General features: G+C 43.4%; 1 protein-coding gene across 7 annotated transcripts in view; it reads left to right on the top strand.

The window, feature by feature from the left end:
- Positions 1-24,470, top strand: part of grin2bb (glutamate receptor, ionotropic, N-methyl D-aspartate 2B, genome duplicate b) — a 68,039-nt gene extending 43,569 nt beyond the window's left edge. For 5 of the 7 annotated variants that reach the window (XM_025058952.1, XM_025058954.1, XM_025058953.1 and 2 more), the window contains 10 exons: positions 7,456-7,570; positions 7,754-7,959; positions 9,969-10,140; positions 11,905-12,058; positions 12,489-12,614; positions 13,795-14,024; positions 14,942-15,102; positions 16,491-16,678; positions 18,912-19,150; positions 21,484-24,470. In XM_025058952.1, coding sequence (XP_024914720.1) covers positions 7,456-7,570; positions 7,754-7,959; positions 9,969-10,140; positions 11,905-12,058; positions 12,489-12,614; positions 13,795-14,024; positions 14,942-15,102; positions 16,491-16,678; positions 18,912-19,150; positions 21,484-23,862 — 3,970 coding nt within the window. In that variant the 3' untranslated portion in view covers positions 23,863-24,470. The remainder of the gene's footprint in view (positions 1-7,455; positions 7,571-7,753; positions 7,960-9,968; positions 10,141-11,904; positions 12,059-12,488; positions 12,615-13,794; positions 14,025-14,941; positions 15,103-16,490; positions 16,679-18,911; positions 19,151-21,483) is intronic. The other 2 variants (XM_017035466.2, XM_017035467.2) reach the window with 2 other exon arrangements.
- Positions 24,471-24,476: the final 6 nt, after the last annotated feature.

Below are 24,476 nucleotides of genomic sequence, written 5' to 3' on the forward strand. Positions count from 1 at the left end.
ATTACAGAAACTGAAAAATAACTGAAACTTGTAATTCAGTTTGAGTTGGAGGAGCGTTAGACGTCTTAGTGATAGAAATGAATATCAAACAAACACAGTACACAAACAACGAGGTACACACAGGTATACACTCTAAAACGTCCTTCTCAGTGGAGAAGGGTTTTTCTTTAAGTTCTATAAATACAGAGGTGTTCTGCCACCAACAGGCATAAATGTGTATGTGCATGTTAAAAAAAAACTCCACAAAATCCTGTGCACATTTGTTCTTGTTTTTTTCTGTGGTTTGTTTGATTTTTGAAACAGAAGCAAAAAGAAATTCTCCGCTAACACTGCTGAGAAAACAATAATAACACTGTATCCAGGAATATTTCTGTCCTCAGAGGACGCTATCAGACACAGGGTTAGCTCTCAATCATGTTTTGGACACACACACACACACACACCTACCAGAGCTGTTTGAATGTGTGTGTGAGTGAGGATTTTCCATCCGACCGTTTCATTTTTCTCCATTCATCTGAGCAATGGCAGAGATGTTTTGGACACACACACACACACACACACACACAGAGAGAGAGACATGATTGCATTTTTTATCACCTCGTCCTCAGAGACAAAGACAATAACACAGCCATATGTCTCAGCGTGGTCTTTTCCAGCCACAGGCCACAGCGGTGGCTGATGTATGCTGGATTATCACGCCCACACAGAGCTGCTGACGGACGGGGACAGGGACGGGGACGGGGACGGGAGCCCTCGTTGAGCCACGCTCTGGGCTCCTGTCCGGGGGCTACTCGACCTTGTAGGACACACATGAACATGTGCACATGAGTATCTGCATATTCACATGTATCAACACAAACAAGCGCTCACACCATCAAAGATCTCCAGGGCCTGGAAATGTGGCGTAATGAGGAGCTGCGCTCCAAATGCTTTTGGATGAGCCGCTGAGGGGCTTGTTTGGGGGTTGACGACGCCAGTGTGTGCTTTCAAAATGCTCCTTTAATTTTCACGCTCGTACACATTTACTCACATCTGCTGATGTGAAAAAGGTGTTGGTATTTTGTAGGAAGTCTCTTCTGAGTCACCAGTTTTTACCTGCACTGTAAAAAAAACATCACGTGGCATTATCATACATCAATAATTCAAGAGCTGGTAAAAAAACAGTTTTTTTTCTGTCTTCTGTCCTAGTTTTTTTACACTCTTTTCACACTTTTCGCTCCATTTTTTCCCCTTTTGTTCACTAAAGTCTGCAGTTGTCTCAGCAGGAGGCGTTGCAGCTGTTGTAAACAGGAAGTCGTCGTGTGTATCTTTGGTTTCTCAGGCCACGTCTGAACGATGTAGGAACGTGTTTGAAAAAAACAAATCTTAAAATGAATCAATGGAATTGATTCTTGGAAAAGTCACCAGTAAATTCTTTTTAGAAAGGTTTCATTTTCACCCGTCATCACGTCAGTCAAAGACGGTGAATCCTGTAGAAACTGAGATCCTGGAGCTGCTGTTACTGCGGAACCGTCTCCTCAGTCCGTCACGTCCCGTCACGTGTTCTATAAAGTTAAATCATTATTTGTCACGTTACCGTTCACGCAGCGGCACTGCAGCCACGACGTCAGCGAGGTCGCTCTCCTCGCTTGTTAAGAGCTTGTTCACATTTTAAATGAGAGAGGGCTCTCTCTGTGTTCTCTCCAGGCTCTGCAGGTAGCTGTCTGATGTCTCTCACTCAGTGGGGGTCCTGGGGAGACCAGATGACACGGGGGCTTCTTTGGACTTACTTATTAAAGGCTGCAGCTGCAGGAGACTCTCACTTTTAGATCATATTCAGGTTTTTTTTTTCTCACTCTGTACCACGCTTGCATTGTATTAGTAACACTCTGTACCACGCTTGCATTGTATTAGCATTGTATTATAACGTTTTACAGCATAGTAATGACATGGATGGCAATATTAATTTTCATATTTCAACACAACTAAAGATGAAGTAAAAGGAAACAAACAAATACATTTAAAAAATCCAAAACAATACGATTTGTTAAATTGAACTTTCTGTGCAGTTGCTGAACAGAAAGTGAGCAGAGCTTCTAACCCAGCAGTGCATTTCAATTGAAAACACAGTCTGTCCAGTGAATGAAGTGTCACTTTAACTGAGTCTGAAGTTTGAATTCACAAACAAACATAGAATGGTGTCAAAGAACTCAACAAAAACACCTCGTGTATTTACTCATTTACTTAAATGTATGAATTCATCTTGTGTCAAGTGTTGATGAACAGACTGAACAATTGGAGCGTGTCTGAAACTCCCTGCCGACATTAAAGCACGAGTCGTGCAGTCGTTACAAATGTAAACTGACCTGGAATTCCAAAAACAGCGTAATTTCCCTTTTTTTTAAATCATTTTTTTCAAACCTGCGTGCAGAGAATATGGCAGTTATCGAGCCCTAAAAAGGACATAATGTTGTGTTTTAATTTGCAGAGTAATGATGTTCAGAGTCAGAGTTTGTCCTGGGGTGATGCTGCAGCAGCAGTGCACTCACACCATATGTGGGCTTACACTGTATTATCATAATTTACCATATAAATCAGCCGTATATGTTGCCATCTTCTCCGCCCCTCAACCTGTTACTACGTCTGTCTAGGAAAGTACACAACTATACTTCGTTAGGGAACTTTATATTTCAAATTTTACTATTTCATCTTTCTTCAGTATTTTTTTATTTTTTCAGGGTAAAACATTTCATCTCCAAATGGTTTTAATGCCTGTTCATAGTTGGGTGACATGTGGGTGGTTCTCAAACTATGGTCTGCCTACCACTGGAAATACATATGTATGTATATTTATTTATATATGTGTGTCTATAAATCACTGTCTTCTCATAGATGCTTGAACAGCAACAGTAATGTGGGGTATATTCAAAGAATATAACTTTACAGCTAGGTGGCGCTAAGTCTCACAGACTGTGCCTTCAGTGGATTTACTTTACAGTAGAAGTTTACCTTTGTTTGTGATGTAGTTTTAGTGGTTCGATACACAGACATAAACATCCATCTGCAGTGCAGCAGTGGAGCAACTGTGACCATGAAGGGATTAAAAGAGAATCACATCAGACGGCTGTGAAATAAAATGAGACGTTCTGGGTAAAAAAAAAAAATTGGGAGCAAATGTGTCCAAGCCATTGATGATTCACTGTCTCTGTCACTAAAAAAAATCATCATCGTCTTGTCAGAGACGGTGATTAGCTGAGGAACAGTGGGTGAGAAGGACGCACGGATGTCTGCGTGTGGCTGCAGTGAAGCTGTGGTAGGTTCTAGGTTAGTGCTTCCTGTCAGGAACAGAGTCAGACTTGTGTCATGTGTTCAGATCAAACTGCACGTAAAAGCCACATCAATATCCCAGGCTGCGCCGCCGCAGACTCGAACGCCCGCCACTGCTGTAAATTCACAGCAGGCACCGGGGCTTTGTAAAAGCACAGGTTAAAGCGCGGCTGAATGAGTGGTATTGTTGTGCGACTCCACATGTGGCTCAGAGGTGAGACGGAGAGATTGATCTGAAAGTGACAGACGGCGTGAATGGAAGTGGATAAACAGGAAAAAAAAAACCACTCCTTTCTCTGTCTCCCTTTCACCCAGTCTCGGTCTCGGGGGTGAGATTACTGTTCCCATGGCAACACAGCTGATTGCCTGAAAATTGCTGTGGTTGTGGGCGCCATGGCAACACATTACATTATATTATTCTGGTGTTAAGAGACACCCCGCGTCCCTGTGTTCCACGTACGGGTTCACGGTGACGTTGTTCTCACTCTGTCACCGTGACGGTCACTGACTGTCGACGGACGACACGTGTTCATGTGACTTCACGGCTTCAACAGGTTTAGACCTCGCCTCACCCTCCACACACACACACACACACACGCACACACTCCAGCTTCACATCCTCCAGTTCCTCACTGTCACTGAGATTATGCTCAGCAGTAGAAGAGACGGGCAGTATTGATCAGTATTGATCAGTATTGATCAGTATTGATCAATATTGATCATATTGGTTTGTCATATGTGTGTGTGTGTGTGTGTGTGGATCTGGACTGATTCGTCCTGATGCCTGGACAAATGTGGATTTACACTGAGTTAAAAAACAAAGATTATGAACTAGGACACCATTAGAAAGAAGGCCTTTGTATGAGTTTAATGTGAAAATCTGAAAATGAATCAAAAGGTAAATGACCCGAGTTATAATCAAACAGTTTTAACCTTTTAACCTTCACCTCCGATAAATAAGAAATTAAGTTTGAAAAAAAAAATGAAACAAAAATATAACGTAAATCCTATAAAACTAAAAATGACTCCATTGGTATAACGTTGAGGTGTCATCAAACAGGCTGTCATTAAAAAAAGTTGAGGAACTAAAGCTGAATAAATAAATGCCAAACAGATCCATATATGATCAATGTTGTCTTTAATTGTTTTCCTTGAGAAACAGAAAAACAACGTTTCATTCTAACACATTATCTGAGGAATCCATCATTTCGGCTCATTAAATCTCTGAGACTTTCTCTAAGATGCTGTAAATCAGGGGGTTTTAAAGTCTAACGTTGTGGCTCTGTCTCTGGGATGGCAAAAAAAAAAAAAAAATTCTGCATTTTGCTGCACAAAACAACTTTAGCTTTTAAAGGGAAGGTTTCCAGCCTAAAAGGTGTCATATATGACACGGTGTGTTTTGTTAAGTTTAAAATATTAATTTATGAGCATAACAGTTGTACATGTGCTTATATATGTGTATATATATTGACGTCCTTCCTCACATGCTTGTGTTTCTGTAAGGTGGAATGTCAATATATTTCTTTATAAATGGACACTTTCTTCTGTCTTCTGCTTCACAGACGCCGCTCGTCTGTTGTCTGGGTTGGTTTTTTTCACATGTGAAAAGATTTATTGTCTTATTTTCACACTGTGACTTGGTCAGAGATGACAGCGGCTAAAACGTTCCCACTGTCTCTTCTTAAAACGCTTGTACACGCACACACACACACACACACACACATGCTGGCACACACACAGCTTTCCTCTCCTCACGTACAGACTAGAAATGTATTTCTCTGGTGAACTGTTTCAGAGGCTGAGCATCTCCATGGTGACGGCAGCCCACAGTTTAAGACGAGGAAGATCAGGGGGGAGAGAGAGAGAGAGAGAGAGAGAGAGAGAGAGGGAGAGAATGAGATGATTCCAGCTTATCCACAGTGCTGTGCACTTGTTGACACACACACACACACACACACACACACAGATAAATATATATTCCCACTGACTAAATGTCCACTCCTTCCTGGTTCTTCAGTCTTCCTGAGCTCACGCCCTTCTTTCAGTTTAGACTCAGTGAACTGTATGTACTGTGTTAATCTCAACCATGTTAAATATGACAGGATTATTATTAAGTATTAAGTATTAAGTACTAAGTACTAGTATTGCAGTACCGTACGCTCTCCTGACTTTACACCTTCAGACGTTCCTTCCTGCAACAATGTTTTTTAGACTTTGTACCAAAATTTTCTGCCAAAGCTGTAGAATAGAATAATATAATATACAAAACCACTTTTCATGTTGATACACATGTATTTTATTTTGATATATTTGCTTTATATTGTGATTTTGATTTCTGGGTAAAATCATTTATACATACATTTTATTGATATGTTTTTATATATATATAATACATGATGGTGCATTCTATGAATATAAATCACTACTGTAGTACATGTAAGTAAACAGTAAAACAATCAATAATCACCGTGACTGTAATAATTAAAATAGGTAAAAAAAAAATTAAACAATGTTTAATGTCTTACATTTCTTATATTGATGTAACAACAACAGTATTTACACATAGGACGCCATGTGGGATATTCTGCCAAAAAAGAGAAAAAAATAAAAATAAAAATATATATATATCTGTAAAAAAGTCCATATACAGTTGTACAAAAAGAGTGTCCAGGTGGTGAGGTCGTCTTTTTGATGTGTGTGGTGGGAGTGGGGAGCAGGTGGAAGAGAACCAGGAGGCTGAGGTCAGCACCAGAATAAAGGTCAGCAGAAGCAAGACAAATAGCTGTGTGAATGAGTGAGACACAGATGGAAAGGTTAAACTACAAGGAGTAGAGGAAGTGCAGGGTGAAGAGGTCAAGTGTCTGGAATCAACCGTGACAGACGTTGGACAAGAAGAGAGTGTGGGCCGGGTGAGTCGGATGGAGACGAGTGTGTGGGGGGCAGAGGGGGGGGGTGAAGTTTGACAGACGGGCAAGAAGTGGTCGTTAAAACCTCCGTGCCGTGTAAAACACAGCTTTGTGCTCCGTGGCACTTTAAATGAATGGTTGGCGGACAGCTCCTGGTGCTGAAGTACACTGGCAGTGTGAGTGCTGCTGTCGGCGTAATAACAGTTCCATACTTTAGGTATGAAAATTCAAATATTCATTAATGAAATAATATATAGTTAGACTTAAGTACTCCACTGTAGTACTGTAGTACTGAAAAGTATCATCTTCCAGCTGTCACTATTTGTTAGATTCCTCGAAATGTGACGTCCCATTTTTCCCACAGGCAGGTCTGAAGGGTTTTTTGTGTCAGTTCATTTCCTTCATGTGTTTTTTTATGCATAAATTGACAAGAAGTTCAGCTCTGTCTCTCATGTACGCACATATACTGTACACATTCATTAGAGTAAATTAAACTCCATCACATGTTCATGACCATGTTATGTCTTCACTCATTTATTAAAGCAAACATCCAGTGAAGGCGGTTTATTTTGGTCAGTGACTCTGCATCTTCAACACATCAGATGCTTCAGCCTGACGTGTTCCAGCGTTGACATTTAATTCACTCTCTTAAACTAACCCTTGGTTTTTGCTCTGACCCACTCAGCTACAGCTGGGAAGACATTTGGTCAGTGGTCTGATTTGGTTTACGATGTATTTTGGAGGTGGAGCTGTAGGTGGCAGTGTTCAGGGTGATGACATTTTCATCGGTGGTGACCAGGATGATGTTGGACAGAGACAGAGGAAGTTTAATGGACGAGGTGATGTGAAATATCAGGAAAGGAACAACTTAAGCGAGATGAAAGTTAAAGTCCGAAACAGAAGAATATGAAGAAAAACAGAGGGAAAACTGACACTGAATAAAAATGACATGTTTCACTGAAGATTTATATGTTTGTGTTTGTGTTGATACAGTCAGTGTTTTAGACCTGTGAACTCTGTCAGTGTTAGTACCAATAACTGTAGTACTGAACAGCCAAAGGAGCAGAGTTTTTGCAGAACCTACAGTGGTCTCTCCACTCTACTGTGTCTCCGTGTCTTCTTGCCTTGACATCTGGAGTTTGTATCTAAACCAATGATGCAGCTACAGTATAATAATAATGTAACTCAACTCTGCATTTCAACCATTGATATTCATGATATAATTCTACATTCTGACTCTCAGGTACCTCATGAATGTTACATTTGAAGGCCGGAATCTGTCGTTCAGTGAAGAAGGTCATCAGATGTTCCCCAAGCTGGTCATCATTCTTCTGGACAAGGACAGACAGTGGGACAGGGTACGGTATTTGTCTCCTCCCCTCTCCTCTAATCTTTAATCAAGGTTAGATTTTCTTCACCTGCTGTGATGTATCTGTTACTTTTTTCTCTTTGTTTTTTTTCTTTGGACCGTCTCCCTCTCTTGAAGTACCTGCTAACGTTGCCTGTGTATCACTTCTCTCTCCTCCCACTCCCTCCTGCAGGTTGGCAAATGGGAACGCGGCTCTTTGACGATGAGGTACCACGTGTGGCCTCGGTTTGAGTTGTACTCCGCAGCGGAGGAGAGAAAAGACCACCTGTCTATCGTGACTCTAGAAGAAGCTCCATTTGTCATTGTGGAGGACGTTGACCCGCTGAGTGGGACCTGCATGAGAAACACTGTGCCGTGTCGGAAACAGCTTAAACTCAGGTGAGAAAAACATTCATGTTCTTCACCAAATAAACCAGGAAACACGGGGAAAAAAAAAGAATTTTAGGTCTCACTGTTTTCAAATGACAAAATCATGACTATGGATATATAGTGTTGTGTCCAACTGGCAGACAGACAACTAAAAAAATAAAAATAAAAGAGATTTGTATACAAAATTTGACCCAGTAGTGGAAAACTTTCCCTGACCTTTTATAGACACAATTTTCCTTAAAATCTGTTTTTTCTGCCAGGGGACCTGTTGACGTAAAAAGTGTTTTTAATTCTACTGTATACAGTACCTTACTGTATACAAACTCAGACTTAGTGCATATTTAGTCTGAGTAATACCCAACCTGCCTGCATATCTAACAGGTTAAAGAGGAAATGTTTTTGTTGGTCTGTAACCAACGGTCTTGGAGCCCACATGTGACTTTGACAAACAGGCCACTTAACTAGTAAAGAGTTGACATTTAAAACCATATCTACTGGTTAATTGTCTGTTAACGCCTTATTGGCGTGGCCTCTGTTTTATACTGAAAACAAAAGTAATGGAGTGAATAATAATAACAGTTTACTAAAGAGTTTAGATGCTAATGCTCTGCTCTGCTCTGAGCAGTTGTCTTTCACCTACATATATTATAATATATATATATATAATATATATATATATTATAATAATGACATCAGTGACTTCAGGTCTTCATCACTGTGTCCAATCCTCTCGGTCTTTAAACTAATCTGATTTCTCCTTTACCGACTGCTTCACCTTGATCCTCCTGCTCTCCTCTCCTCCTGGGAGTGAGATAATGAATTTTCCTCCGGCCTTTCCTGCCACAGGTGGTGCACCTAAAAATCCCTTAAAGGTTTCCTACAACTGGCTTAATGTTCTTCTTTTTTTTCCTTTTTTTTTATCGACTAATGTTTATCTGGATCTTTCCGTCCCTTCGTTTCCTCCTCTTGCGTCACTGTCTCCGTCTTTTCCTCAAAGATGTCCTAATGCACAGCATTATATTCAAACAGAGTGCTCTACATGAAAAGGTACAAGATCAGGTGTGCAGTGAAGAGAACAACATGAGTCAGTGTTCACAGAGTGATATATGAACGGCTCAGAGACAGAAACTCATGGTTCTGTGTTTTTCAAAGCCTTTTATCTCAGCTATCGTGGCCTCTTCACTTACTGAATGCAGAACAGCCCCATCGTCTGGTTTTGTTTTTTAAGGTTGAAACATCCTTTTGTGATTTAAAAAAAACAACAAAAAAACTACTAAGACAGAACCATTGTCCTTGGTCGAGCTCTGGCAACATCCTGCTCCCACATTGCCAGAGCCTCAGTTGCGTTGCTGCCAGCGGCTGTTGTTCACCTGTACCTGCTGTGATCCAAGACACAGTTTGGTCACGTTTGTCCCTTTAAGTCTATTATTCATAGAGCGCTCATCAATGTGTAATGGAGGTCAGTGTGTTGCCTGTGCTTGAACAGAATAGAAATGGGAGCTGATACATTCACATCAAGGTCAACACTGTGCTGTACATCAACATCTCTGAAGTTGCTTTACATGTTATCAAATGACATGTAATGTTATTAATGTTATGATGATACATTCTCACCTCAGGAAAAAACAAAACTTTGATTTTTCGAGTCATAACATTTTTGAGTTGTGACCTTTCACCAACCCAGGCCTTGATCTGAACACCAACTGTGATGCTGTTAAATATAAAGCAATGAGAACATTTTTAAAAAAAGTTTATACTTAAATATGTGAGATTTTACCACATGCAAAAAATATTTGTAGTTCAACTACACGACTACATTTTAATTAACCAGAACTAAAGAAAACCTCCTTTATTCTGGTGAATATCTGTATTACTTTTTTTTTCTGCCAGTTTTTCTCCCTCCAGATTTGGTATCTGTATGAACAGGATGTAAAAACACATGAATGTTGTTTTTTCAAATTCTCCAACTTCATCACCCCCTCCTCCCCCCTCTCCTCCCCCTCTGTGTCCACTCACAGTAACCACACAGGAGATTCAGGGATTTACATCAAACGCTGCTGCAAAGGTTTCTGTATCGACATCCTGAAGAAAATCGCCAAGATGGTGAAGTTCACCTACGACCTCTACCTGGTCACCAACGGCAAACACGGCAAGAAGGTCAACGGCACCTGGAACGGCATGGTGGGAGAGGTGAACCATTTCTGTCTTTTCTAATTGGAACCGCACAAAAATATTTACAGTGTCGTACTGATTGAACACGGAGGGTTGGACGTGGTTTTTTTAATAGGTGATTCAGGTTTCATCATCCTGTTTCATCAGTTTGAGAAGCTCTTAGGGACTAAAGTGGATCATGTCACGACGGCCGGTTTCAGGCAACACTGGGGCAACACCAACAATAGAGTCGTAACATTAAAAGAATAAATCTGTGTAATATAAGTCAAATATGACGTGTATTTGGTTCAAACTCCCAGCTCTGAGTCGAGGAATTTCTTGTTACGTTGGTGATGAATTACGTTCATATCCTTTTATTTGGATTCATTATATGAGACTATATTAAACTGTGTGTCTGGGTTTTATTAGACAAGAGCTTCATAAATACACTGCCTTTGAATATGTTCACCAATATATTTACACTACATTTCACCCTAATTGGATTTACTACATGGACACAATGCAAACCGTTGCCTTGAATCATTAACGACAAAAAGCCAGAATACACAACATAATGGAATCACACGGCGGCTCGGAATGTGGAGAACTGTTTGCCGTCTGTGGGAATTTATTTTCATTATAGAGCCTGGATGTCTCTTTCTGTTAGTTTCTCACTGTCTCTGTCACCCCATCCCTACAACCTGGCCCCAGGGGGAGCTGTGATCAGCACAGCAAAAACCTGAGGAGGAGGATGATGAGGCTCCCAATCAGAGAAAAAGACACAGCGACGAAGAGAGAGTGCAATCGCTGCAGAGAAGTAGAGTAGAGGGAGAGCAGCCTCAGGGAGAGACCCACTTCACTCCTGTACAACATGACACATTAAAGAACCAGCACAGGGCGGCCTTCACACATCAACGTGATGTCCGGCTGAATTGATTAAAGCACAAAGGATCAACTCTGTTATCGTCCGAGCAGCGTAATGAGGTGTAGATGTGCGGGGCAGAGTAGACGGAGGCAGGAACAACTCCATCATCAGCGGAGCTCCAGTCGGTTTGTCTACTCTGCCCTGAAGCAACACGAGGTCGACGACAAAGCCATGCAAATATAAGTACAGTACGTGAGCAGCTGATGATCTCATCTGAACGAAGGAATGTTGAGCAGAAAAAGAAAAGGAAGTGACAAATGGCAGCAGTGAGTGGAATTCCATCTTTGAGCAGCATAAATTTCCCTTCATCAACACTATTTCTGGGTCTGATTTTTATTCATGCCTGAGGCCTCCTGAACCAGAGGGCAAAAAGTACATGAGCATCCTGTAGATGGCAGCACGGGGTGGAAGCAAGTCAGATACTTAACAGACACTAGAAACAATTTACCTTTCACCTAAATGTCCAATTAGCACGAGCCTAATATGCAGGAGGAGCTGACTGTGAAGATGGCACTGCAGTGTCAGGATGAACTCGAGGTTTTTATTTGAAAATAATCGTTCAGTTTACAATTTGTACCAGGGTTAAGTATCACCTGAGTAATGAGATATGGGAGTGGTCCTAATTTGAGACATAATTTTTTTTCATGTCCATCGCTGCACGTGATTGGTCAGCTGATGATGACATGCATGCGTCTGTTTTAAAAACAGCTGTAAAAACTGTTTACATACGTGGTAAATAATCCACGGTCCTCAAAGCTAACCGTTAGCCACGCCGTGCTAATAGAGGCGTTGAGCGACACGGCACCGAGTTGTTACTGCAGTCCATAAACCCACTGACCCGCTGTGTTTGTCTTCTGTCTGTGGTCTGTGATCCTCAGGTGGTGTTGAAGAATGCTCACATGGCCGTGGGTTCACTCACCATCAACGAAGAGAGGTCAGAGGTCATTGACTTCTCTGTGCCCTTCATTGAGACAGGAATCAGCGTCATGGTCTCTCGTAGCAACGGCACCGTCTCCCCGTCAGCCTTCCTCGGTGAGAGTTTGATTTATTATTATTATTATATTTAATAATTATTATTATTAGATGTAAACTAATGTTACAGAGAGTAAATAATTCAATTAAACATTCATTTTTGCTGCTTTAACGACCAGAATCCCCCATCTATCTTCTTCTCTCCCCCTCTATCTCCCTTCCTTCCCAATATTTCCTCCTCTCCCGCTTCATCTCACTCTTATGGGGTTACGTGTCCCTCTCTAACTTTTTGTGTCCCCTCTTTTTCCTTCTGTGACCTTTGCCCCCTCTCACCCTCTCTGTGTTCCATCTGTGTCTCCCCCCTCATCTATCTCTTTTCTTCCCCTTTTGTCTCCCTCGTAACACCTCTAAAATATCTCTTTCTTCCTGTCCTTCATGTCTCTCTCTCCCTCACCCTCCCTCACCCTCTCTCACCCTCTCTCTCTCACAGAGCCTTTTAGCGCTGATGTCTGGGTGATGATGTTTGTGATGTTGCTGATTGTGTCAGCTGTGGCCGTGTTCGTGTTTGAGTACTTCAGCCCGGTGGGTTACAATCGCTGTCTGGCAGACGGTCGAGGTGAGAGAACACACACACACACACACACACACACACACACACACTAGCCCAGTCAACTCATGCTGCAAATATGTGACAGTGAGCTCCATCTCCAGCCAGTCTCGTGTGCCAAACTGCAGACAGATCTATGAAGGCACCATTCAGCCGGAGTCCTTGTGTGATAATTTACTCTGACAATCCTTTCTGAGTGAGTGAGCGACTGCAGTGCTGTCCTTACGTCTTGGACTGGTCCTAATCGACATCTACATCACTTGAAGTCGAGCGCTGATGAAAAGGATCGTTGATAAGTGCCAGAAAGTTGATCCTAATGATTCCCTTCATCGTAGCGTGAATAAAAACTCCTTCGTCTGGTCGTGCTGTTCTCGGCTGTTACAACAGCGTCACACCACTGTGTCTCTGTTATGATATTGAGGAATGAGCTTTCGTAGATATATTATCTTTAAAAATATATAAGAAAATATATTATCTTCTAAAAACCATCAGGGTTAACAGTGGCTGAGAGCAGGAAGCTGAATGTTGTGCACATGTTCCAGCCGGACGTTCAAATCAATTTTTCCATGAAAACAACGGTTCAGATTTAATCTTTTTTTGGAGTTTATTTTTATATATATATAAACCCGATTGTTGCACTTTCTTAGCTTCAACAGCGGCAACTCAAGATAGAATCAGAGAAGTGTTAAAGCGCTGCAGGCAACATTTTAACCATCCACCAGAGAAGATGAGAGAATGGCTGTCTGATACAAGTGTTTTCTAAAAAGCATCAGTACTGTAGCTCTGGGTGTGAAGATGTGAAGCTGTTTCATTCCTGTGATGCAGCTGTAGCTGTAGTGTAACTGTGGCCCATTGTCATATTGTCCTCATTTACCCCCGCCGTCATCTTTCTTCCGCCCTCATGGCCGATGCCACACAGCCACAGCAGACTGTCACACTGCTGTAGTAGTAGGTGGTTGTTATGTCGGTGGCTGGGAGTACAGATGTGGTCTGAGACGCAAACTGTGTCATCACTGACAAACTGAAGAATGAGAACAAACCCCTTCATTGTCATCGCCATCCATCAACTTCCTCCCACGGCAGCGAGCACAAGTAAACGCACGTTAAATCTTATCCTAGGTTTGATCAGCTGACTTGATATTCTTGTCCATCCGTCCTTGTCCTCCTCTCCCTCCTTCGTGTCTCCTAGAGCCTGGAGGTCCCTCCTTTACCATTGGTAAGGCGGTCTGGCTGCTCTGGGGTCTGGTCTTCAACAACTCTGTGCCTGTGCAGAATCCAAAAGGCACCACCAGTAAGATCATGGTGTCCGTGTGGGCCTTCTTCGCTGTCATCTTCCTGGCCTCCTACACTGCCAACCTAGCTGCCTTCATGATCCAGGAGGAGTACGTCGACCAGGTGTCGGGCCTGTCCGACAAAAAGGTCGGTGATGGATGTCAAGTGTTGTTAGGAAGCCTGTGGATTAGTGGTTAAAGGATCAGGCAGGTAATTGTTACGCTGGTTCAAATCCCAGGCCCTAACGGAACCAAAAACTCCCTCGCTCACCGGCTCTCCCAGATTTACAGCCAAAAAACAAACGATAACAAAAAAAACTCAAGGATATGTCATCATCACAGTACATTTGCTTCAGTAACAAAGTTTTAAAGAGTAATTTATTTTTATTTAGGGAGGTTTGGAATTTTTACCTCTGTTGTAATAATAATAAATCACATTAATAACATACACTATTTCAAACTATTATTGAAGAGTAGATATAAGGTTTTAAATTCAGATTTTTACGCTGAAGCTTGGACTTTCTCTCAGTTGATTTATAACCAGTAAATAGTTTCTCTGTTATCACTAAACCATTTTAAAGTAACTTCAACACAATGTCAACTGAACCGTTAATCATTTTCTTTGATTTATTTTGAACTAAAACTACCAAACAGCAGGAAATATCCTACCAAAAAGAGTCCCATCAGCCTCAAGACTTTTTGTCCGTAGTGAGCAGCAGTGATGCTGACTAATTGAACGTCCGTCCGTTCCTTTGATGGAATAATCAGCCGACCTTAATTGATTGATCAGTGTTATCAGTTAAAACTCTCAAATTGCAGCGTTTCTGTGTTCCAAATTTTTGTTCGTGTGGCTGTTTCCCTGTGATCGTGTGTGATGTGATTTTGTTGAGCTGTGAAACTCGTGTCTGTTGAATACAGCGAGCTGTTGTGCTGTTCAACAGTGCGTTGAAGTTTATTTGTCGCAGCTCAGTGCTTTTCTCATGCTAACATGCAGTCTCCCCTCATCTCTCTCTCTTTTTTCTCCCTTTTTCGGACCCCCCCCTCCCACCACCACCACCACCTCAGTTCCAGAAGCCAAATGAATTTTCTCCGCCCTTCCGGTTTGGAACGGTGCCCAATGGGAGCACGGAGCGCAACATCCGCAACAACTACAGGGACATGCATTCCTACATGACCAGTTTTCACCAGAAGAATGTTGACGAAGCGCTGTACAGTCTGAAAACTGGGTGAGGACGATTGGAGAGGACTGGGTGGGAGGATTTGGGGGGGCCGAGGGGAGTTGTGAGGGAAAAAATGGCGGCGCTGTCTTCTGATGCAACAAACACTTGAGATGATGAAGGCGTGAGGAGACGGAGTCAGAGTGAGCTTTTTTGGTCAGTGTGGGTGAGCTGGCAGTGGAGCTGCTTACGTGCTGCTGCCGCTGCCGCTGCTCAGAATAGCACCGGAGCCTGGAGTTGATGTGAAAGCTAACAAAGAGTCGTGGCTCAGAACGCTAACTAACCTTTTCTTCTCATCCCCCAATGTTTCCATCAACCTCTACGGGGGGAGTGACAGTGGACAGCAGCAGAGTTCCTCTGATGATAGTTGAAGTCTTGAGCTGAATGACCACAGAGCTCTGAAACGCCCCGAGGCCTCATTTGATGGTGATTTGTCGCCAAGCTGGTGGCTGTCAATTTAATTCAGCTTCAAAGTCATTCAGGACCGATGAGCAGAGAGAGGAGAGAGAATTTTCTGAGGATTGTTTTCACTCAGGGGAGAAGATTAACACGTTTTATTACATAATCATTGTTAACTAGCTGCTGCTAAAAAGGTTAATGACGTATAAAGAATAATATTACATTAGCATTTAATTTATTATTAGAAAAGTCTCATTATGGATTCCATTCTGCTCAGTTTAATCACATATAGCTTGTTTTACTTATTTAATTTACTTTAAAGCTACTGAGCGCAAATGTGCATATACTGACGGCAGTACAGACACATACAACCTAACGAGATGTCAAGAGGGCCGGACCAGTACAATCATAACATAATTATACTTACTATAACTAACAATGAGTCCATGTTCTCCCTTTTGTTTTCATGCAAATAAGTACAAGTATATTATATATTTATTACTTTTTCATATTCAAATATTCATGAAATGTTAGTGTATTTTTTCTATTTCAGACTTCATCAAGCGGGCTAGATGGTTGGGTTTGGCCCGCGGGCCATATATTTGACACCCCTGCTTTAGATGGACACAAATGTGTTGGTTGACATTTGACACTGAGGGACACAGGCTTGACTTCCACCTGCTTTAAAAACTATGACTCTCCTGTTCTTAAGAGTCAGTCGTTCCAGACTTAACTCTTCTGGATCACTGACAAACAACTGACAAACCCACGGACCTCAGAGTAAAAATGAAAATACTACCGACAGTGTGATCTGAGTAAAAGTAGTGAGAAAGCACACTGTCACCTAAACAAGTACTTAGATACCCTTATTACCTCAGTAAATATTTTGACTGGTAGTTCTTAAATGTACTCAACTGTTTTCTAGACAAACAACACTGACATGTCAGCGTGGTAGTATAAAAACCACGTAACCTTCTCCGTCCTTCTGTGTCCTGCAGGAAACTCGACGCCTTTATCTACGACGCTGCTGTGCTCAACTACATGGCGGGCAGAGATGAGGGCTGTAAACTGGTCACCATTGGGAGTGGAAAGGTGTTCGCCTCCACTGGTTACGGCATCGCCATCCAGAAGGATTCGGGCTGGAAGCGAGCTGTGGATCTGGCCATACTCATGCTTTTTGGAGACGGTAACGTTTGTCCTGGTTTCACTGTGTGTCAATATCATGTAGGTTTGTCCTCCACAGTCAAGGACGATGGACAGGGTTTTATAGGTCAGAGGTGAATCATTTGGATTTAACATGAGCACACATGACACACGCATACACACAGCTGGACACAGAGCATTATGGGTGCAGCTACGTTTTATAAAACAGAAGTTGTCAGTTGTTATGGTTGACGTTTGTGCATCTATGAAGTGTCAGCGTTCTCTTTAGTTTGATGAGTGAGTGGGTGATTTGTCTACATGTTAAAATCTGAAACTTGTTGTTGTTCAAGATGGTTAAAAAATGTGGTGTGTAAAAAGAGCAGCTGCTCAATGATTTGTTGGTATCCTGTAGTAGATCTGTGACAGTGGAAATGTTCCCTTTTAATGAGTTACTCTCTTTAGTAGCTGAACTGAAATCCAGGTCAAACTAGTCTGTTATTACTCATCATTTAGATCTCAATCCTAAGAAATGGTTAGATTTATCAACAGCTCCAACTGGAGTGGCTTTAAAGTAGTTGTGACTCTGGAGGTGGTGTTTCATTTATAATACTGAAAAAAAATCGGAGAAATCTTACTATTAAAGCATTTCCCTGCTCTCTCTCTCTGTAATTCAAAAAAATCTTTAACAACATGACAGCATTTAAAAACTTTCTATTAACCTCTCAATTTAACAGTGTTTTTTCTCCTATTCAATGTAGAACACAGCTTAAATTAAAAATGACAGTTTCATGTTTTTATGGGGACAGTGTAGGCAGTGCAGACGTGGTAACAGTGTCTTGGCGTCTTTGTAAACCTTGCAGGTGTCTTCCCAGATTTCCTTGGTTTTAAAGGTAGACTCTGTGACACAGTGAAGGAGGAGAGGTTTGTTGGTCAGGTTTTACATTCAAGCTCAGCTGTTGCTGGATGATTTGAGTAGTTATTGAAAACAGGCAGAGGCTTCACAGTGAGAGGCTGACGAGTGCAGTGATCCATGAGGGCTTCGGCTCCAGGCTGGTGTGATGAGAGGATCCAGCCAGTTGATGTTTCTTTTTTTTTCTCAGAGGAGATTGTGCTGCGTTAAACTGAATGTTGCCTCTCTGTTTGGACGAAGGTCTGGGACAGAATCACTGGCACTCCCTGTGTCCCTGTGTCCCTGTGTCCCTGTGTTTGGAGATGATGCAGTGGAGGGACAGTTTCCCGCTGGCTGTTCTGGTGGAGGACATCTGTTATACACACAACTGGATGTGGACGTCCACTGTGACATTTGTCGGTGCACCATTAAAAATGGATGAAAAAATGATTAAAATACAAACCTTTATTTAAAACACAATATAGGTTTTACTTTTACATCATTTATTCAATGGTATGAACCAGAATCAGTGACAGTAACAGTACAACACACACACACATATATTTATACAGTACATCATTTTAATAAAAGATGATGTAATGTCTCACCTGTCTTTGGTTTTAGCAGCACTTGTATCGTGGGAAAAGCAACACGGAGCATTAATGTTGTCCCTGATGTGATTCCATCTGTGCAGAAAATACATCGAAATCCTACAACGTGTACAGTACGAGCTCCGTACTGTCTCGTATGTCAGATCGTATGTAGTAAAACACACACACACTGTCGGCGGCCGTCATCACTTCAGATCAGTGTGTGTGTGTGTGTGTGTGTGATGGGTGTAGACCACCTCCATCGTCTCCGACTGTTACAGCCGCTGTATTCACACTGACACTGTTGAAGTGTTTGATACGTGTCACTGTGCGGACGCCGGAGAGAAAACATCGTCCAGGATCAACTTTAAAATCTTTTTCCTTTGTACGTTTTTTTACGTTATGTAATGTTTACAACTTTATTGGGATCGACGTTGACATGGCAACCAGAAGATTTACAGCCAACACGTGTGTTTCCTGTCTCACGGTCTCAGAGTTAAAAAATAGTAAAAATAGTTCCATCCAGGCCAACTGGACAGAGTAGGTTTTTATTTAGTTTGGAGAGGTGGAAAAAAAACCTACTCTGTCCAGTTGCCCTCCATTTAACTATTTTTGGATAAGATGACCTGGATGACTGAGAACCTACACAGACATGAAATGGCATACGCCTTCAGTCAAATAGTGCCCCCTGTTGTTACATGTGTCCCAATTTTCTGTAAATGGAGACTTGGCGGGCGAACCTGTCTTCACACCAACAACAAATATGTAGGATTTCACCTTCACCTGTGTTTCTGTAGGTGAGATGGAGGAGCTGGAGGCCCTGTGGCTGACGGGCATCTGCCACAATGAGAAGAATGAGGTTATGAGCAGCCAGCTGGATGTGGACAACATGGCAGGAGTTTTCTACATGCTGGGAGCCGCCATGATTCTGTCGCTCATCACCTTCATCTGTGAACATTTGTTCTACTGGCAGCTGCGCTTCTGCTTCATGGGCGTGTGCTCGGGAACCCCTGGGTTCACCTTCTCCATCAGCAGAGTGAGTGTGTTTGTGTCTTAGCTCTAAACACACGAACACAAGAGTAGATTTCGAGTGTAAATGCTAATGACCTTCATGGAGTGCATTCATCGAAGGAAATGAGTGATGCAGCCCTGCTGCAAAACTGAAGGGTTGGATTATGTATGTGGTTATTATGTAGTGATTATAATCCATTATGAGTCAGGTCACCCACCGATCGTCTGACCCAGGATCCAGATGGTGGCCTTACCTTTTCACCAGGTACAGTTTATGATGGTGTCAAATCCAAACAAACTTCTTTACTAAACGACCAATCAGCTTCTACAGGTTAGAGACATGTGTTGTTGTTCTCATTACATTTTCCTGAATTATTTAAAGTCAATGTTGAACGGAACAGATTTATAGCTGGTAAGTAACAGTAGCAAAAATAAGTAATATTTATCTTATTTATTTTGTTTTTTTATATTTTTCAAAAATATACATAACATGGGAACCACTGCTGTAGAGAACACAGTGACAAGTGGTAGAAACACAGACACACTAACCAACAGGTAAGGAGAATGAGTGTCCTAATTGTTCAATTTTAGCACATTAGCTTCGACATGCTAAACTCTGTTGTACTCAGTTTTGCATCTTGAATCAAAACCTTCATTTCGAGTGAAACACATTTCAAGTGTGGTTCAATTACCTGGAGTGGCCCTAGAGGGAGCTGTCTTTCATGCATTTTTGTGCCTCATTTAACACTCGAGATAAAGCCTGAGAAAGACAAGGTAATAATATGCAAAATGTAGAGAGATGGAAATATGATCAAACTACAGGAGACAGAAAGGGGAGCTCAGCCACGGTGAAGAATTCCATCAGTAACCTGTTGTGCCAGTACCCTCTGTTCTGTTATATATCACAGTTACCAAACCACCTATAGATGTAGCCGTGTGTCAGACAATCCTGTTAGAGCAAGTGCTGCTCACCTGAGCCACCAGGAATAGAGAGAAAAACAGGCACAAAGAGGGAACAGAGCTATAAAAGGAGAGAGGGTTGACCGTTCAAATTCCTATTCAGGTCCCTGAACGCAGCACAGCACTGGGTAGGGTGATGTGAAGACAGACAAAAACTGCTTCTGACAATGTGACACCTTTAGGGTGATGTGAAGACAGACAAAAACTGTTTCTGACAATGTGACACCTTAAAAAAAAAAAAAAAAAAGTTTGCTCTCTTGCCAGCTGGTGGGTCACTTCCTTTAGGATATGACTGTTGCAGCCCACCCCAGTTTCCCTGCATCACTACGGAAACAGACACAGAGGTAACACCTCGTCTCAAGTCTCATTGTCTCCACCCAAACAAAAGAAAAATGCACAAAATGTAGTGTTGAGGTATGGGAGTTTTTGGTGATTTCTAACTGTGTTCACACTTGTTTTGATTCACATGCAGTGATTTATTCTGGTGTGAAGTCCTAGTATGAGCAGCCATCACTCTTTCTGCACAAAATGCTAGTTAATTAGATGATTATACAGTCTTAATAGTTGATGTGTCTGGGACTGTGCAAAATTCCAAAACAACACTGGCTACTTGGTATTTTGTCCATTTTGTCTTTTTTTTTGTCAAACTCAACAGCTGTATTTCTTAAGGTGGTAGTTCAAACTCTTGTGCCTCAGCCTATCATAACAAAAGAAATAACTACGCCCCCCAGAGTCCATTATTTCAGAACTGCTTCCAGCTGTGCTCTTTCTATATCAAGTTTTAAAAGTAAATTATCTGATGAAAATTATTCAGATTATTATTATTCACCAACAGGAAAATGGGTCATTCTTTAAATTTTATGTGTCTTAAATCTGAGCAAAGCAGAATTATATCTGTAAAAGAAAACATTTTTGTCTAACTGATGTTTACCTTCGATTGAACAACACTAAAGTGAATGTAGAAGTTGAGTCTCTGACTCACTGCACACTGAGAGGTTAAGTTGTTGAGGTGAGGATCGTATCAGTCACACATGTCCAAGTGTGTGTCCTCACTCACAGCGAAGTCACACCGGTGCTTTCTTTTGCACCAAACATGACGAGTGTGAACACATTCGCGTCGGTCCTCTGAGAGGAGACACTCAGAGCATGAACTCAGCTCCATTACTGTTTAATGCACAGACAACACTGGTCAGAGAGAACAGTGCAATGCATTAACCTTTCACGGCCTCAGCCCTCGTGTTCTGTCCCCTTCTCTTTCTCTCTCTTTGTCTCTCTCACCCTCTTGTTTACATGGCTGAGATGGATCTACCCCAACATGTTCCACTTTCACCTCCCATGGCCTGTCTCACCCTCTCTTTCTCTCTCCACCTCCCTTTTCTTTTAATGTTCTCACTCCAGGGCATCTACAGCTGCATCCATGGGGTACAGATTGAGGAAAACAAAACGCCCACAGATTCACCCTCTGCCACCATGAAGAAGAACATGAACAACACTCATTCCAACATCCTGCGTTTGCTCCGCACTGCGAAGGACATGACTGCTGTCCCAGGAATAAATGGCTCTCCTCACCCCGCCCTGGAATATAGTCACAGCGGCCGTGAGTCGGCTATCTATGACATCCAGGAGCACCGCCGCAGCCTGGTGGCTCACCCTTCAGACTGTAAATCGGCACCGCCTTACCTGCCGGAGGACAACATGTTCACTGACTACATCGGCGATGTGGAGAGGACTTTTGGCAACTTGCCCCTGAAGGATAACAACTTGTACCAGGACCATTATCGGCACCACCACCCGCCCTCAGCTCTGGGTATGTCTGGGCCCCCACCTAATAGGCCGCGTAGCTTAGGGAGCGCTAGCTCGCTGGAGGCCGGCATATTTGATTGTGACAGTTTGGGGGGAGGTGTCACACCCATTTTTACCACCCAGCCACGCCCCTCCATGACTCACAGGAATACAAATAAGTTTGACCTGATCGCTGGTCACAGCCCTGCGGAGTCCAACCAGGGTGGGTTCAAGGGAAGCAATGTTTACGGCAGGTTTTCTTTCAAAGGAGGTGCATCCAGCACTGGGCTGATCGGGGGTCATGACAGGTGCTGTGGGGGGGGTGGGGGAGGCTCAGGGGGTGACGATGGGAACATCCGCTCTGATGTATCGGATATCTCCACCCACACTGTTACCTACGGCAACCTGGAAGGCAACGCCAAGCGGCGTAAGCAGTACAGGGACAGCCTGAAAAAGAGGCCAGCCTCGGCCAAGTGCAGACGGGAGCAGGACGAGATAGAGCTGAGTGGCTTCAGGAGGAGACCCCACCACCACACCGTCCACCACCACTTCCCTCACGGTCCCATGGCACACCGCACGGTCTCACCTCCCTTGGAGCGGAGGAGGGGAGGAGCAGTGGGTAATTCTTCACCTTATTTGTTCCGCAAAGAAAAAGAGAACCTGAGAGATTTCTATGCGGACCAGTTCCGCTCCATGGAGGGCAAGGCCAAATGGGAGCAGGAGGGTGGAAGTGGAGGAAGTGGTGTGGGCGGTGGTAGCGGTGGAGGTATCTGTAAAAGCTTGGTGCCTGTTGAAGACTTCCTCAAAGGTAAAGGAAAAAAGCCAGAGAGTAAAGGTGGGATGGGCTCAGTTGCAGCAGGCCTGCAGGGACACACCTGCTGGGACAAGGGAGGGTCCGGTCTAGGAGGAGGCGGAATTGCGGGGGGTGACTGGGAGTGTCGTAACTGTCACAGCGTGTGCCACCACAGCGGTGGCGGTGGGAACACGTGCTCAGCTAGCGGAGTTGGGGGGAGCAGCAGTCGCCCGAGCTCTGCTACCTGCAAACGCTGCGACTCCTGTAAGATTCAGCCGAGCAACCTTTACAACATCAGTGAGGACAATAATCTGGTCTTCACAGGAGGGAAGGCTAGCGTGGGAACCAGCCAAACCCAAACACAGGCACAGCGCAGGAAGCTAGGGCCAGGCGGGAGGGTCTTACGAAGGCAGCACTCCTATGATACATTTGTGGACCTGCAAAGGGAGGGCGCAAGCCGCATGGCAGGGGTAGGTGGAGGTGCTGGGGGGCAGTTTCCCCAACCCCGGAGTGTGAGCTTGAAAGACAAAGACCGTTTCATGGAGGGCCCCAGTCCTTACGCTCACTTGTTTGAGAGGTACGCAGCGGACAGGGAGTCCCCCATGTTTGGAGGCGTAGGTGGCGACAGGGCAAAAGGAGGCTCCTCTTTCAGTTTGTTTCGTGGAGGTGAGGGTGGGTTGCATCGGCGGTCAGTGGGGGAGAGAGACCTGAGGGACAGAGATAGAGCGATGATGGGTGGTGGTGTTGGTAGCCGAGGGGCCGGGACTTACTCCTTGTCTAAATCTCTCTACCCAGATAAGGTGAACCAGAACCCCTTCATCCCAACCTTCGGGGACGACCAGTGTCTATTACACGGTGCCAAACCGTACTACATCAAAAAGCCTCAGGCGCAGCCACAGCAGCAGCAGCAGCAGATTCTCAACAACAGCCGAGGAGGAGGGGACTTCCGCGGCTCCATGGGAGTAACTTCCTATTTGCCTGCGTCCGCTACGGCTGGGGTGATGTCAAATGTGGCCCCCAGGTTCCCCAAAGAGCTGTGTTTAGGTGGGGTGGGAGGGCCCATGGGGAACCACCATGTGGCCAACAAGCTTCTGGCCGGAGGCAGAGACACATTAGGTTTGGGGCAGAGCCAGAGACCCTTCAGCAGTGCCAGCAACGGACACGTTTATGAGAAGCTCTCGAGCATCGAGTCGGACGTCTGAGGGTGAACATGGAGGAAGAGAAGAGGAAGTGGGTGAGGAAAAAAGAGGGGAAGAATAGAGAAACAGCTCCGACTAATGACCGCTCTGTGTGAAGAGAATATGGAAACACTCATACGCCGCGTGTTCTCATTACGGAGACACAGAAGGAAATTGGACAGTGTGCAGAGGCCACTGCTGACAAAGCTGTCATAAAGTCCAGGGGGACTCAAGTTTTTAATGACAAGGATGATTCTGCTGGGGCTCAGACTCCCCGGAAAAAACAGAGAGGGAGGAACGAGGGAGGAGAATCATCTGAAACAAAAAACCTCCGGTCTTGTCACAGGTTCCGTGTTTTGCCCTCCTTCCCGCAGTTCCGTAACACCAAAACACAAGATTTTTTTCACAAGAGAAATACAATCATCTACGAGAAATCAACGCTTCTGTCGAAGTAACAGGGTAACTTTAAAAACTGTATTGATAATGTTCATAATATTGGTGGATATTCTTATGGTGTTTACTCATGATCGGTTTGCATTGGTTTTTCAATTTATTTAAATAGTTCATGTGACATATTTGTACGATGTCAATTCTTTCTAAGCTTACCAAGATTACAGGGGACTAGTCAGTGTGGAGTT

The sequence above is a fragment of the Cynoglossus semilaevis genome, chromosome 9, assembly GCF_000523025.1.
Source record: "Cynoglossus semilaevis isolate Cse_v1.0 chromosome 9, Cse_v1.0, whole genome shotgun sequence".
NCBI lineage: Eukaryota > Metazoa > Chordata > Actinopteri > Pleuronectiformes > Cynoglossidae > Cynoglossus > Cynoglossus semilaevis.